The sequence below is a fragment of the Bombus affinis genome, chromosome 16 (genome assembly GCF_024516045.1).
Source record: "Bombus affinis isolate iyBomAffi1 chromosome 16, iyBomAffi1.2, whole genome shotgun sequence".
Classification (NCBI taxonomy): domain Eukaryota; kingdom Metazoa; phylum Arthropoda; class Insecta; order Hymenoptera; family Apidae; genus Bombus; species Bombus affinis.
In genome coordinates, this window is record NC_066359.1 from 2,050,091 (window position 1) to 2,066,811 (window position 16,721).

At 37.5% G+C, this 16,721-nt stretch overlaps 1 protein-coding gene across 3 annotated transcripts in view; it reads right to left on the minus strand.

Moving 5' to 3' along the window:
• Positions 1 to 9,984: 9,984 nt before the first annotated feature.
• Positions 9,985 to 16,721, minus strand: part of LOC126925857 (forkhead box protein A2-A-like) — a 41,302-nt gene continuing 34,565 nt past the window's right edge. For all 3 annotated transcript variants that reach the window (XM_050741842.1, XM_050741841.1, XM_050741840.1), the window contains one exon: positions 9,985 to 16,172. In XM_050741842.1, coding sequence (XP_050597799.1) covers positions 15,294 to 16,172 — 879 coding nt within the window. In that variant the 3' untranslated portion in view covers positions 9,985 to 15,293. The remainder of the gene's footprint in view (positions 16,173 to 16,721) is intronic.

Sequence of the window (16,721 nt, forward strand, 5' to 3'; positions counted from 1 at the left end):
TTTTCTTTCTTGCTCTCGCGCTATTTTCGTCTTTCAACTATGTTTGTCTGCTCCTTTCTTTCTGTTTCTCTCTTCTGGCTCGTAGATGTGTGCGCCGGTTTGTTGGCTTGGCTTTGATGTTGCTGCCTGTCTGCGCTTGTCTGTCTCTTGGACAACACACAGAGAGAGCCAGTGCATGGAACGATACCTGTGATTCCACGCTAACTCGATCATCCTTTTCGAGACCATCCTTTCTCTTCGTTGAATTCCTTGCACGTGTCTTCGTGTCGGGGATAACGAGAAGCTCCCAAGAGTGAGAAAGACAGGTTTCACGAGGTTTGAGTGGGTTTGAGGGGTTGCTTTCACCCCTAAGCGCACCAATGTTTCCCCAATTTAAATGTTACACTTACGACTGGATACTAGTAACTTGACTAGCTCGTTAATAAAAATGTATACTAATTTCTTACTAGATATATGTCTGCCATTTCTATGTAGAGTTTTAGATTAGTTCGAAATGACGATCAATGTGTATAATTATGATAAGCGTGTTTCGTTGGTAGACTGCGAATTTTCATGAGAAGTTAAAAGATACAGACGTAATATAGAAAAAACTAGAAAATATTTCAAGTATATTCGTTACAATATGTATAGAACGTATGGTGTTTGACGATCTTCGTAGAAAAATTTCAAGCGAGTTATTTATCACGCATATTAAAATCTTTTTAACGCAAGTGGATTATGATAGAAAATTTGAAGAGAACGAGTTCAGAGCTCGTATTATGCTTCATTATATATTGCTACGAGATTACTGTTTACTGAAAAAGCACAGATATTTTAATCGTTATTCCGTGACTCGTGCGGCTGTCGATTAAATCGATCGTTGGTAGCACGCGTTGCGCAATCCTCTCCGCACAAGCGTGTTGCTCTAATTAAAAATTCACCAAGTACAGTGTTTTTTTATCGGGAATCGCATTGTTATCGCACGACTAACTACAGCTTGGTTAGCTTTCTCATGAAATATTCTTCGTTCATTGTTGAGAATTGTGGATCTTAATGGCCGAAATAAAAGTAAAGGAACACTAAGATTACACTTAGAATTTATATTAAAACAGTTTTAGATTTATTTAATAAATGATTCACAGGATCTTCGTCGATATACATTTGCACGCGTCTCAGCACTCTCTTTGTTTCGCCATCTTCCATAACGCACTGCTAACGGAACAGTTGCCATTCGTCTGTTTTTCGAGACGCTGCGCACGCATATACTTCCATACACTCATACTCACATACGTGTGTCACTACTACGCGGCTAATCTAATCTAGCACACAAAATTATACATATCTTAATATTTTATAAATGATGAAAACGTTATTCCTTTATAAATAATATCGGAAACGTTAGGTAAAAACAATCACGGTAAATGCACGCTTCGTTCCTGTAATTAATCCGCTTGCAAATTTTACGTTACGTTCGTATAATACTCTCGGCCGCACACGCTGAATCCCTATCGCTCTTTCTCTCAAACCTCGGCCAACGATCATCTACGCGAATTTTCACGCTTTTCACGCGCTCCATTGTCCAAAGTATCCCTTTCTACAGTCGTCCCCCGACCGGTGGCCTGATATTTGCTGAATCACAACGCCGGTCTATCGCCTGGCAAAACCGAGCAAAAAACAGGCAATTAAGGAGCAACGAAGATTGCGTGCCAATTCCTTTCAACGAGCGACGCCTTGCTCGCGGGAGGGCCGCCATTCTTCGTTGCCAGCGTCGTTGAACGCCGACAGCCAGCGAGAAATCGCTGAAATCCCAGAAATGCCCGTGTTTCACGCTCACCGATCAACCACCCACCGGATACGTACTCTCTTTCACGCCGCTGCTGTTTGCGCTTGTTTCTGCCCGGTTCGCGCTCTAACCTCGTGTTGGTTGTTTCGTTCGAAGGACGCGATAGCGAGAGAAATTTTATATCGAACATTTCAATTCTACAATTCTCCTTTTATTTCGTTCTTCGTTCCACTCGTTTAAACGTTGCCCATTCCACGAATACTAAATCGTGTAAATCGAATTAACCTGGTTATTAATCGTTTACATAAGGAAATTAGATATTTTTACGTACTCATAGGAAATTTGCACGTACAGAAATCTACGAAATGCAGAAAAATATCTCGCTCGAAGCAAAGTGCTCCTTATGATGTTTGCCGAGTGAAATAAATGTATCGCCATTCTCTCAGTTGTGTGTTATAGAAACTTAGAATCGCGTAACTAATTTTACGATAAGAGAAACTGAGAAGATATATACGAAAAGTATACATTGGAAACATGATCCAATTATGACAACTGCTGGTGGTGTTGCTCGGTTCGTGCATCGAATCACCGTCGGTAGCCCGAGACGAGGTGAAAGAGCCCGGCTGGCTGATTTCGAGCTGGCACGCGATTACTCTTTGTCGTAATTATCGATTCGAGAACGGAAGTGTGCACGCTGCAGTGTCTGGCGATCCTTCGTGAGCTCCCAAAGGTGGATGCTCTCCCAAAGAGAAACGTAACGATGTTTGTGGTGCGAAAATGTGGTTCGTGGCGAATACTCTTCCTTCCAGTTTCATACAACTCGTCGCTTTAGTGGACCACCGGTGGCTCACGAAGGAATCTCAATGTGGTTCGTGGCGAATACTCTTCCTTCGAGTTTCATACAACTCGTCGCTTTAGTGGACCACCGGTGGCTCACGAAGGAATCTCAATGTGGTTCGTGGCGAATACTCTTCCTTCGAGTTTCATACAACTCGTCGCTTTAATGGACCACCGGTGGCTCACGAAGGAATCTCAACATTTACCATACAAAATTTTTACGTTCGCGCGTTCTATGTGTCACACGATTGCTCTCTTTGATATTCGGTTTGAACAGGAGATCGCGTCGCCTATTCTACGAGAACGTAAACACTTTTTCCTAACAATAACGTTCAATCGATAGATTTCTAACGACGTACGACGTAGGTATATTTTTTGATAATAAAATTGATATTATTATTTAATTCAATGAAATTAAATTAATGTTAATAAATTGCGGAGGTAAAAAATCGTAAGTTTGAAAGTATCGCAAAAATACCAAATCGCAAAAGTCTCTGCATTTGTTTCTGCATTTGTTTCAAGGGAAGAATAAATCTTAAATCATAGAAATATCAAACTTTCGTATGGAATTGCATCAAATACGACACTGGACAATACATACTGTGTATTAAATTTGATTTGACTGCTGCTGTTTTCGTATTTCTGAGAGGCAACCCTATACAGGGTGTCTCGTAATCAGCGGATGATATCTAAGCCATGGATTCACCATCTGAAGGTAGTTTTGTGTTTTGTGCTCTATCTGATTATCTCCATAGCAGACGCTCTTCGATATTCGAATTTGTCGAAACCCTTGTTCAATTTTATGGCGAATTGTTTGTACGTTTTCTGTAGGTACCCGATATACAGTGTGTTCCCGCGAATAAAAATCCCATGGATGCATGGTAAACTGTATCCCGCAAAGAAGATGAAATGGGACACACGTTGATATGATCTTCCTTCGTCGCTTTTAGGTACCAAATCCGTGTGTTAATTATTATGAAACACCCCGTATACGGAGAAATTGCAGAAAAGCCAGCATTAAAATATCGGGCTGCATTATCAGCGTGCACGATGATTAATTTAAACCACAGCATCGGGCTGAAATTACTTACGATATATAATTCGATGCTACACACACGTATACCCTTCGGTTATTACTCAAATTAAATAGAAAGATACACATTAATATTAAATCACACGTAATCTGTTACGACAGAACATGATCAACTCGTAATCAGCTTTAATCCTTAATTACAGCCGGCTTTTATCGTCAATTTCATCCTAGAAAGGGCTCTTTTTACGCCAGACACTCTCTCTTTCTCCGCGAGTCTGTTATTTCAGTGTCGTCAGGAAACGAATTTATGATTTAATAAGACATCGTGCACCCGTAAGCACCGCACGTTGACGTTTCTGATGGATCACATCACGCTCCGTCGTGTACTTTTATTCAGATACACGCCGTTGTCCGCATGATCTATGCAACATTTATCGCGACACGCGATAATTAATTTGCCTGTGAACGTTCCCTCGGACGAATATCGCTACATTGAAATTTTAAAAAGTGGCGTCAGTCGAGGAAGTATGTGAAGCGAGATCCACCATCCAGACCTTGCAAATTCTGTCGAGAAAAATAATGTAAATTGAACGCGACGCTAGAAGAAAGAATCTGGTAGAAAAGCAAAGTTCAAACTTTCAGACGACTACATCAAGACGTAGCATGTTCCGTCAAACTGCATCGAGAAAGAAAAATGATGCAAAACTAACATTTGGAAAACGGACAAAGATAAATCCCTTTGTATAATCGACCACACTCTCAACGTTCCACGCTAAACGAATTAATCTACCGTGAGAGCTGCCGTAAGCTAAAACTCAGTGTCGAACGCGATTCACGTAACACCGAAATCTTCGAACGATCGAACTACATCAGCGAAAGCTAAAACGACGATCACCTTTCACATGGAATATCCCGGGAAAAACAGCAGTCTCAATTACCGCGAGACCCGAGCCCCAAATCTCCACCTCGTTCCCCTGGCATCACAACAAAGCAGTGAGAGGCTGGCCGACACCGGCCGCGAAAGATCATCCGGATAAATGCAAATGAAGGAAGAGTAGCCGGTCCAGACGTTCTCCATTCTTCATGGCGTGTAACGCGTCCGCCGGTCATTCAGCGATATCAATCATCTAAACACAGAGAACCGCGGCACTGTTTTCAAGCGGAAAACAGAGGAAGACTAATAACGAGCGGCATGCTGGCTGGAACCAGAAGGATGAAGAAGATCAGGGACGAAGAAGAAGAAGAAGAGGAGGAAGAAGCAGCAGATTTGAAACAAAAAGGAAAAAGAGAAAAAAAGAAAAAGAAATGAAAAAAAGCAGAGAAGAAGAAGAAGAAGAAGGGTAGCGATCGTCGAGAGGCGGTCCGAAGGTAGTCCTTTTATCAGGGTCTCGGATGAACGCGAACGAAGGCTCGTTAAGTCGTGGCGGCCACGTTCAGCCTTACGCGGCTCGCAAGCAACCGGCCAGACCGAGCTATAATGGCATAAATAATGACCGGTCTCGGTACTTACGCCCGTTTTCTTCCTGCCACTCGACGCACGACCGCCACAGCCTTCTTCTTCGTCGTGTTACTCGTGTTAGTCGTGTTACTCTTCGTCTTCTCCTTTCGTATTCTTCGTATTCTTCGTTATGGTGTTATAGCGGCGAGTCAGCAGAGACGGACAACACGGCTACTGTCACAGGCGAAATTTCATTAATCCACTTTGATCCTGCTACTTTGATCGTTTTAACGCGGGTATTAAGCCAACACCGGGGTAGACAGTGAAACCACGTAACGCTTGCACATTCGGCTACTTCCAACATCTTCCACGCTTTATCATAATTTTTATTCGCGACTAATGTTTCCCTACTAACGCGCAATTTTAACATTGACAGTCTCCTTGCAATTCTCTTGAAAGCGGTCGGACATTCGTAACTTGAAACCTATGAAATTGTAGAAATTTCGTCCGGCTGACAGAATCTGTGCGTGTACATGTACATGTGCAAGGTGACCCAACCAAGAGCCATTCGAAACGTAGTGAAACAATAACCAGATACAGTGAAAGAAACCCTGGCATTTCTTCCTGAACCGTAATTCTGCTTCAAAGGAATTGAAAAAAAAAACAGGTGGCGTCACGATCGATCGATCTTCCTCGATCGATCCACTGCATGGAACGAGACCGATCGCGAGAATAGCTGGTGCTTCGTTTGCCGAACAAAGGAAAAAAGGCGGAAGTGAAAGGCGGGCGGGTGGACGATGAAACATGGGAGCCACTGGATCGCGGAAAAGTCAAGCCACTGTGTGGAAAATGATACGTGGCCGCGGAGGCGGGCGTATCAGCGCGATTACGCGGCAACAATGTAATTGAGAACTCGCCACGTTGAAACGCGGGGCACGCCCTACTTCGCGGGACTTTCCAAAATGAATAATGGAAAACGAAGAGAGCGGAAGAGCGTGCTCCGGCCGAGCCGTTTTACGATTCGGTAATTAATTTCGTTTGAGCGGAACAGGGTGTGAAGCATTCCCTCACCAGCCTCTTTATGGGGTTTATATGGCGTACAGGCTCGTTCATAACGCGTGAGATTTCTTTTCAATGAATTGCGAATATGAAAGGAAATGTAGGGAAGAACCGGATACACGGATAATACCGGAACCTACTATTATTTTTCAAACGGTTTACAATTTTCCCGCCTCGCTGCAGCTATCGACTGTCGTCATTCCGGTCAGCGCATAAACGGAATATCATCGAACACCGTACGTACGTGCTTTATAAAGTCACGATAATTTTGAAATATAAATTATAAATTTTACAATTACCGATATCGTCTGCATGGATATCCTTTGGTATAAATTATGCTCTTTCTTGTATATATAGCAATATGTAAATGAGCTTCTTCCAATTTGCCATCGCAAATATAAACTATAATATCCATAAAATTGTATACTGAACAAACTCGGACTTCTGTTCTTGTCCCGCATACAAACGCATGTAGATTATTACAATAGCGTCGAGTTGAACAAAAATCGAAGGAACAATGAGAGTTGTAACGATGAAAGGAAATATAATAGCAAAAATCGTATCACGTATCCAGGTTGAACGAAGCTTGGGTACAGCGTATAATTTGTTCAGCCGTGAAGACTGCACTGGTTGAGAATTTACAGAATCTAAGGATGAATTCTAAAGTTACAGATGTTACTATCCGATTTCACCCAGGCGACCAAACAAAGTCGTAAATTCGTACCTGCATGTAAAATTGTTATTTTTGTGGAATTTTTGTCTTAATAATATCTTAATAATATCTTAATAATTGTCTTAATAATATCGCTTTAATAAAGTACGCTTGTAATTTTTGCTCAAGTATATTAATGGCAAAGTTATGCAATTTCATTCCCAAGATCCCCAGTTTTATCCCAGTTCTCTGCATGCAGAAGAATGGAATTCAGTTTATAAGTATGCGGACACTGGTCGATTTTTATTAACGCCTGATTGTTATCGAGAACTGTATTTTGTTGTAAGTGTAGCTTCAATTTACTGTAATTAAAACGTAACGTGTATATTGTAACATTAAAACGTAAAATGTATTTTTCAATGTTATTGTGATATATTGATTTCTATGTGAATAAAATCACGTGTAACTTCGTTTTATTATATTATATGTAAGTCGTAATTAACAGGCAACACGTCAAGTATTAGCAGCGGTTTGAAGACGTTTTAACAGAAACAATTTATCTAGCCAGGCATCAAAGGAGTAATTCAACGGAACGTAGGCAATGTAAATTAAAGCAAAAGCGATAGACGCGTTTCGCGTGAAGTATAAAGTGAAACTTCGTAGCAACAATTATCTTCGTTGAAACTAATATAGGAAAGCTTCGATGAGAAGCGTTCGAGAAACTGCTACGTAATTTTCAGTTGAAAAGAATACGATTTCTCGTATTTATATTACATGGATGATCCTCCTCAATCTGTTTCAAGAACCTCGGAATCTAAAGTTCTGAACTTCGCCATACGCAATCTACAATTCCAGCTAACAGGTTCGTGATGTTAAACAATAAATAAAAAAAAAAAAGATAGAAAAGAAAAGAACAAATTTCTGGTGCTTTACCACAAAGTATTCTTATTTCTTGCTAGTTCTCTGCTAAATAACAGCCTGCTGAAATGTGAAAAAGACATCAACAATGTATAACACGAAATATACACTTACAATTACGATGTAAAAAAAAACGTGCAAAGTAAAAAGAAAGGGAAGGCGAGGATGAGAGGGATGGAAGAAAAGAGAAAAACGCGAGAGAAACAGGCGTGTCCGTGAATTAAGTGGAAAAACGTGTCGATTTCACGCACGGCACCGAAATTAAGAGCACAAAGGCCGCGGTTTAAAAGGGGCTTTGTCCTGGCAAATGGGAAACCGTCGTGGACAGGGCATCTAGAGGCAAGGATACGCCGCTGTTATCAATACGATTATACCGTAATCTCGATACCTGCGAGATTTAATAACGAATCTTGATCGTTGGTGGTCCAACCACCCTCTGTGCTATTCTTCTTTTTCTTCTGCCTCTTTTTCTTTCTCTTCCATTTCATCTCTTTCAAGCGTCTGTTATTTTTGCTTTATAGGAAGAGAGAAAGTTGCTACGTAAAATAAAATACCATTCGATATTGGTATTTTAGAATGATTAGACAATTGGTAATTTTTCATAGAGATTTCAGACGATGAACTTTATGTTTTCCTTGTCTCTTCTATGTTCTACGTACTGATGAAATTAAAATTGAAATATCATCGAAACTAAGCAATTTGCTTCTAATATTAGGTTGCCCAGAAGGTTCTTTTCGTCGAGAACTGTTTTTTTGTCTTACCAGAGGATAACTAGTGACCACACGATTGGTGGTAAAGTGATCTGGTCGTTTGTTTACTTAAGAAGAACGAGATAAGGCTCCGAGCGGCGAACGCGTGAAGGACTTTCCGGGCGACCTAATATTTCCAAGCTACGATTTCAATCGTATTACGCAGAAACCTAGCAACTGTTAAGATGAGAAAAAATTTGCCAACCCGTAGAACGAATACTTTAAAATTATTGACACTACCGAGCCATAGTTGAAATAACAGAAATCTGATGAAGGTTACTCGCAGACATTCCAACATGATGGATCCTTTTACGGTTCTGCTAATAATATTACTGCTAATAATATCATTAAAAACTTCAAAAATTTGGCAAGAAACGAGGCACCTCGCCTTGGCAGATTGTCTAAATTTTTATGACGGTTTAAAGAGTGACGATAGAATTTGTGGAAGATAGACTACTTTGATGTAGAACGTCTTGACTTTGATGGATGATATTGAAACCGAAATGGCCGAATAATACCAATACACAGAAACGACAGTAAACTTAAAATTATATTAATTACACTACTCGATAAGCCATTAAAAAACACTGTAAAACAGCAAGAAGAAATAAAATATACCCAATAGAAATAAAGCTACTTTATTTTTTTTTTAATTAAAACCTTCAAACTAAATTCATTCGATTTCGTATTATCTGGGATTGGAGGACTTTTTGCATAACATGGCCCAATTAGAATATTCGTAAATCGTGGAATAAGCAAAATTTGTACGTACAAGTTTGGAAGGTAAACTTATACGAAGCTCTGAATGCAGAAATAGTGCTGTGCCCGAATATTAATGCGAATAACTGCGGTACATTCGCTTGTTCTTTCAAGAACATGATATATCTCCGGGAGAAGAGGGAACAGTTTTCAAGAGATTTCACGGTGAGTGTAAATAAGGTATCAAAGATGCTTCGAATGTTTCGCGTCCGGGCAATTATTGCTATTAAAGGAAGAAGTACGGGCTTGCTACTTTCGACCACGAAATTCGTTCTAATTTAATATCCCTGGCCGATAAATCATTTGGAGGTTTCTAATTTGGTAGGAGGCCCTTTGGCCCAAGCCAGAATTGGCCCTTTGTCGGAGCACCGGCCGAAGTGCGAAGAATCCCATTAAACGCCATAAAGAAAGAATTCCTTTTTTCTTTCCCTCCTCTGCCGTACCGCTCCACGACTTTCCCCTTCGATAGTTCTGCTATGGTTATTCCCATATTAATTATCTCGCGCCTCGATCGTCCATTGCAAAAACAATCTAACATCCTTACAGTCTTTGCTTTCTTAATTTTATTTCTTGCCATTTACTTTCCGTCCATTTTATATTTTTAGTTTCTGACATTGGATTTGATTTTTGGCTTGATTATGCAGGATTGAAAGGAAGTTTGTCGAGAAAGTAATATTTGTCTTCTAGGTAGGTAAGGTAGTGGAGGTAATTGTGTAATATATATATAATAAAGTCTTATATACGTGTGTTCGAGAGATCGTCAAAAAATGAACAATATTTTCCAGATATATATACAATAATTTATTTAACCACGAAGCAATGTTTACATTTACGAGCATCTTCGTGAAAGTACGATCGAGTACATTAATTATATTACGCCTGTAGATCATTTACGAGTACGTTCGCACAATGGATGAACTTCCTTTCAATGGTTTCGCACGTGATCCCGTTAAACGAAATTTACGTACCATAAGTCTATAAATAACCTCTGTTCTTAACAAAGAACAATCGAAACCTCTGTTTTAATTTAAGAATAGAAGAAAAAAGAACAGTCTATGTTACTCATAGTTACAATTTGAAGGAATATTCCTTATACATATAGTATATACATATATACCTGATCTTCAATCTGCGCTATTAATTAGAATTATTAATTAAACTTCAATAACAAAGACAAGAAGCAAAATTTTATTTGCAATAACGCTTGGTAAAAATTAAACGGGGAAACTACTGGCAGCTACTTACATATCGCGTTAAAGTGCAAGAGAAACGTGTGAAATAAAATTTTCTCGCATTTTTCTGCTATACAGAAATTACATAAATTGAAACGAAATAAATATATAAACGGAAAACGGCATAAAATTTGTTTTAATCGTAAAACCTCCACTGAACTAATGAAAAATTGTTTTGCATCATTTTGAAACGAAAATGATTTTCTTTGTTTCGGAAGAAGCAAACGTGCTGATTTGTTTATTTCAAGGGCACGAATATATTTCTGAAACTACATTTTCGATTAAGGCAATTACTTTTAGTATTGATTCTAATTCGATTAATTTCCCCTTCGAATATAATTCACTTTTTTGAATTTTTAATATATCAAAGTTCAAACTTTTTGTATTAATTTTTGTTCTCATTTTTTAAGTACATATAATGGGGACAGCGATTAATGAAGTTATGTTTGGTTAAAGCAATTTTTGAAGATACACTATCACGCATGACTAATCTTTTAGTTTTTAATTTCGGATCGTATGTATAAAAGAATCCGTCAATTAAAACTAAAGCGGTAATTGCAGTGAATGAAAAACAAAATATTTAATGCTTAATGAAATACTCATCACTGATGTAGTACAGTGGCTACAAAAAATATTGATAAATTGTATTTATTAATTAATAAGTAGCATTTACATACTGGCGAATTAGATACAAATATATTAAAGTTCAAATCGTATGAATCGATTTTCATACGATTGCAGAAATGTGATATTGTGAGAATGAAATGTAGGACTTGATAGAAGAAGAGTTTATTATCGATACTTCCTGTAGCCATTGTAGCTTTTCAAATTTCGTTCATACATTCGTTCATATAATTACATAAAGAATACCACATCGAACGGAAGAAGATTTACTGGAATGTTACATACCCAGAATTCCTTGTGGTCCAGAAGCCGTACATCACAAAATTCTTTTCGAATCATCCAAGCACATAACTCACTAATCCAAGCATAAAACTCACTAATAAAACTTTTACCTATCTTTCAGATATCGAAGAAGAAACGCCTTATCGAGAGCTTCGGAGGATCTTACGTTACGTTAACTAGACCCGCAATTATGCATAATGGACGATAGAGCGTGACTATAAAGTCAGATTTACACATCACGAACGAGCACGAACTAACGTGAACGACAAAACACAAGTTTGTTAAAAAATACTTAACATTAACAAATACGTAACATTGACAAGTTCGTAACACGATGTCGTTAAACTTCCTCGCACTAACTAAAGTTGCTTTAATATCGATTATCGATATTTCTTTTTCTCTGATCTGAAGCGCAGTACGATGCGCAAAAGACGCCCTAAAAAATCATCTTGCGCATCACGCAGTAGTTCACTTAGAAGCTTTTCTAGCATTCGTTTTATTCAATGCGTACACATATAATAATGTAATTATAATTTTTGCATATCAAAGATTATTTATTCGTGTCGGTGTAGTGTAAATAAAATACTTGAATCTTCAATTGACACAGTTTTCCGTTGCTGGTGATAGTGAGAAATCAAAGTGCGAGATCAAATGTTAGTGAATAGAGGGGAATCGAAGATGAGTTACGTTCGTAAGTAATAAATATGTTTGCATTTATAGGCTGCTACGAAAATATTGTCACACTTAATAACAAAGCTATTCTTATTAAAGTAAAATTCTACCAAATCTATTCGTAAGGTTATTGTATTTTGTACTAAGAAGGATGATGAAATACTTTAGTCTTGTCACTATGTGTGGACGACTATGCATACGTACATAAGTTACTGTAATCGCCAAACACAATACAAGGATACAATTTATTTTAATAAAAATGTATTTCATTAATAATATTTGTATTAATATTGATTAATTGGTATTAATATTTTTATTAACATATTTTAATAAAATATCTCTTTTATGAAGTATTCAAAGACTTTCGTGAATGACTGTATTTAGTACTTACATATCCTTCGTTTATGTCCATTTGCATTCATTCGTATTCACTATACTTCGTTCGTGTTCGTTCGTCAGGTGCAGAGCCGGCTTTAGAAGCTACGAATATAAGAGCTACAAAGTTGCCAATTCTCACGCGTTCAATGTTCCTCCTTCGGCCATATTGAAGAACACTTCCGTTGCTCGAAGGTATGTGGTTTTCAAAATATGAGGTTTGATCAAATAATACTAAGAATATTGTTTCTTTTCAAAATTTAATATTGATATATCTATTTCATCGATGTTAAATTATAGCAGAGACGTAATTGAGTAGTATTATTATTCGTTAAAATTATTAAAAAATTAATTGTGACTTCGATTATTTTAGATTTTTAAGTACAGTTAATTTGTGAATAATTGTTTGAAAACTTGCGTCTATCAAAACTTGCCAAAACTTCATTTATTGGAATAGAATTTTATTCAACATTAGATTTTATATTTAGTAAATATTAGTCTAATAAATATTTCTTGTACTCTAATTTCACTCGAATTCTTAATATTGTTTGATCAGTTCTCGTGTGATACACATATCTAGCCCTAAGGAATTTTTACTTTCTCGGTTATTTTAAATTATTCGCAAGAACCGAGAATCTGTAATTACACGCTTAATTATCGTTATGTATTAAGTATTTTGAAGTATCCGTCAGGTATAATAGTTCCTCGTACTCGAGTACTTCCCTAATTTTAATACTTTCACTCGAGCATCTCTAGTTATTGTTTATTCTTAACATTGGTATACTTCTCAATGTTTTTCTAAATAGTACGATATTTCGTGTTACATTAGAACACATTTCTTCTTTTATTCTTTAAATCGTATTTCGTGTTTCTGTAAAACACCTTATTGTACGTTTCAACTTGCTACTTTAATATTATCTTCTTTTCTTATTTTTTTTTTTTTTTAAATGCCTTCGAGAACTTCGCAGGTCAATGTACATACATATTTTGTTAATTAATGGTTTTCTTTTCTTCCTTGTGCTTATATAAGACTCCTCGTTGTAAAACGAATACAAAATGTTACAATGATATACAGGCAAATGTCCATGTCGTTGCTTGTTAAATGCAAATACGTTGTTAAACGTTAAATATATTATTATGCTCGATTTATCGTTATTCATAAGGTGTTCGAAAATTATTTGACAAATTATGCTCATTTTAGCCAAATAATTATTGCGATAAATTTCCTTAATTCATTAATTTTTTGTTTCATATATTCTTCCCTTAATTATTAGTTTTCCTTTCTTTACATGATAAGGTTAGAATTAAGAAAAAGAAGAATAGAAAAGAGTAAGAGAAATTTTGAAACCTAGAAAAAATATAACGTTTGTATTTTTTTTTTTTTTATTCTCAAATTCCTTTTTACTTCTTTTATTCTTTAAATAACATAGTGGAATGTTATTATATGAGCCAAAAAAATATATTTTCACTGCACATGACGCAGTTACACGCAGGGTAACCAACCCGTAAATAAAAATACCACATAGTTCAACAATCACTTATTTTTATTATTTAATTTGTTAAATAATTATCGAACACCATATTGCATTCCTTTGCGTTATCACTAATCGATTTTATCATTTTCGTTAAATTACGTTTAATATTGATACGTTCGCTTCCATTATCTCTTCAAATATTTTTTATTCCAAGAAACTTTTAAGTTCCATTGAAAAGGGAAAGAAAAGACTATTGGTAGTGGCCTGATAAAACGAGTCACTGATCTAAACATTAATTTTTAAACATTTAAATGCGTCACGTTGATATAATTTTGTTTTACAGATATATTTGGATTTGATATATCTTTTAAGTCTGGAAATCTGATAAAAATATTGTTATTTGAAACAATCACGTGTATCTAAAATAAATGTATATAAGGACACAGATCAACAAATAAGGAAAACAGATCTGAAAAATGAATTTCAAACTTCTTTGATATAATTTCTCGTCACTTAAGCACTAACGCAATTTCATTTGAATATTTAAATTGAGACACTTATCTTCTCATGGAAATAAATTACATCATCTACTATAGTTTCCAATTTCAAAGAGTGTTTTAAAAATCGTTAAATAGCGACCAATATCTATACGAGTTTATTGTACATTTATAACTTTCAAAATTTTCACATATTTCTTTAGAAAGTAACCTCTTACTTTGCCTATTCAATTAGTTTATCCATTGTTTCTAATTAACCAGTCGAATATTAATAATCCATAACAAGAATTTAGATAAGTTACATAGATTAAGAATCATTTCAAAAGTTTTTACTAACGTGCATATAAACGTTTAATTTTAATAAAATACCTCATTAGTCTGATCGCTACGACGATTTTGCTCAAACGACGCGTAAAGCACTTCTAGTTAATTAAAAAGCACAAATAATAACAGTTCCACAATTCTGCTACATTCAGATATTTATCTTCACTTTTAAGCGTCACTCGAACCACGCTAACTCACTTGCTCGATTTCAGACTTAAAGTCATTCCACGAAAAAACTGTAGCACCAATAATTTTCGAAAAAATGAATACATAACACAATTAATAAATTAATTTCCACTTCAAAATTAACTATGTCTGTTTCAAACAAGATTGACGCGAAAATGTTGCGAATTTTCTAAAAGAAACAAGAGGGGAAAGAACACAAAGTAATATTACAATTTTTTAATGAAATTTCCGAGCTTAACACCACCAGAAGCCTTTTCTTCCAAAACTTCCTCGCAAAAACACGGGAAAACCCAGGAACAGGATGAACGATTCGCCAGTCATAGTCACCAGAATGACCACTAGCGTCGCCAAGCGGCGATCGTCGCGCTACTAGGGTCCCCGTTCGAATCATCCACTAGATGCACGTTGATCTAGTAAATTCAAGTAGCCGTCTCGTACGGAACCTTGTTAGCAGTGAGACCAAACGAAAAACCCGCATAAAGCGGCCTGGGAACCAGAAGATGACCGGAAGACCTCTTCTCGTCTTCCGAATTACTAGAAATCTGTTCATCGTCGGGCGCAATGATATTTTCGATGGTGAACGGTTTCTTCTTCTTCTTCTGTTCGGGCTGGATGCTCGTCTGACTGGAGATACCAGCCTCCAACACGGGACAACGAACTTTACTGTCGGTGGACTCGACAGTGGAGCCTCTCGTGGTCTCCAGGAAGACCCTCGAGTCAGTCTTTTCGGGAACACTGGTCTCCGTGGTTCCAGCGCAGATCTGCCTGCTCTCTGGAATGTCTGTCTGAAAGTAGGACAGCTGAGAGACATACGGAGACACCTGGAACCCGGGGAAGCTCCAGCTTCCGGTTTGCAACAAATTGTTCTCATAACCACGGAGGATCTCGTCGGTCCCGGCGAGTCTCTGTCGAACTTCTGGCGACAGAAGGTAATAGCTGGAGCTGGTCTCCGGTGTCGTAAAGCCTGGAGAACTGTTGCCACCGGATGCCATCGTTAGACGACGCTCTTGTAGCTCCCAGCGGAGCAAATCGTCGCGAAGACGATGCAGATTGGCAACGGTCAAGCTGCTGGTTTGTGCGTTCGGGTTTATCGATAGTACAGGCGAGGATTCGGAGTGAGGAGGTGGCATAGCGGACGCCAGGGCTTGGAGCTCGGATTTTAGCAGCTCTTTGTCGGGCTTGTGCAGCTTGAAACGCTTCCTACGGCGAAGGAGGGACCCGTTCTCGAACATGGACAGCGCTGCCGGGTGCAGAGCCCAGTACGCGCCCTTGCCAGGTCGATGGGGTCCCCGTGGCACCTGCAACCAGAAGTTTCCGGGATACAGAGAATTGTTTGAAGATGTTTCACGAATTTTTTCCTCAAATAAAAAGGAACCTCGGTCATTGTTAACAAATTATTATCAAGAATTCTCTCACGACCCGACAATATCCAATTATATACAAAGAACGTGGCAACACACAAGCAATTACCATTTAATTCCCCTATTAAGAAATTCATTTATTAAAATTAAATGGTTAACGAGTTTTAAATAAAATATGAACATGGGATATATTAAGTTACTATGGATTTTATTAATAGCAAACAACTTGCTATCTCACAGTGTGTTCTCTCGTTATTCATACATGATTCAAGTCATGTTAACATTACCTATTCGAGATTATGTTTATTCAAAGAACAGAAGAGTTTTTGCTAATTATGCGGAATATTTCTGCGGCCTTGAAATACGTTATGTCAAGGTCAACATTCTGACTCCTAATATCTCTTTTCCATATAGCGGGAAAAGTATAAATGACAAAAATAGGCATTAAATACCATTAATCAAACTAACTTGAATAAGTTCGTTAAA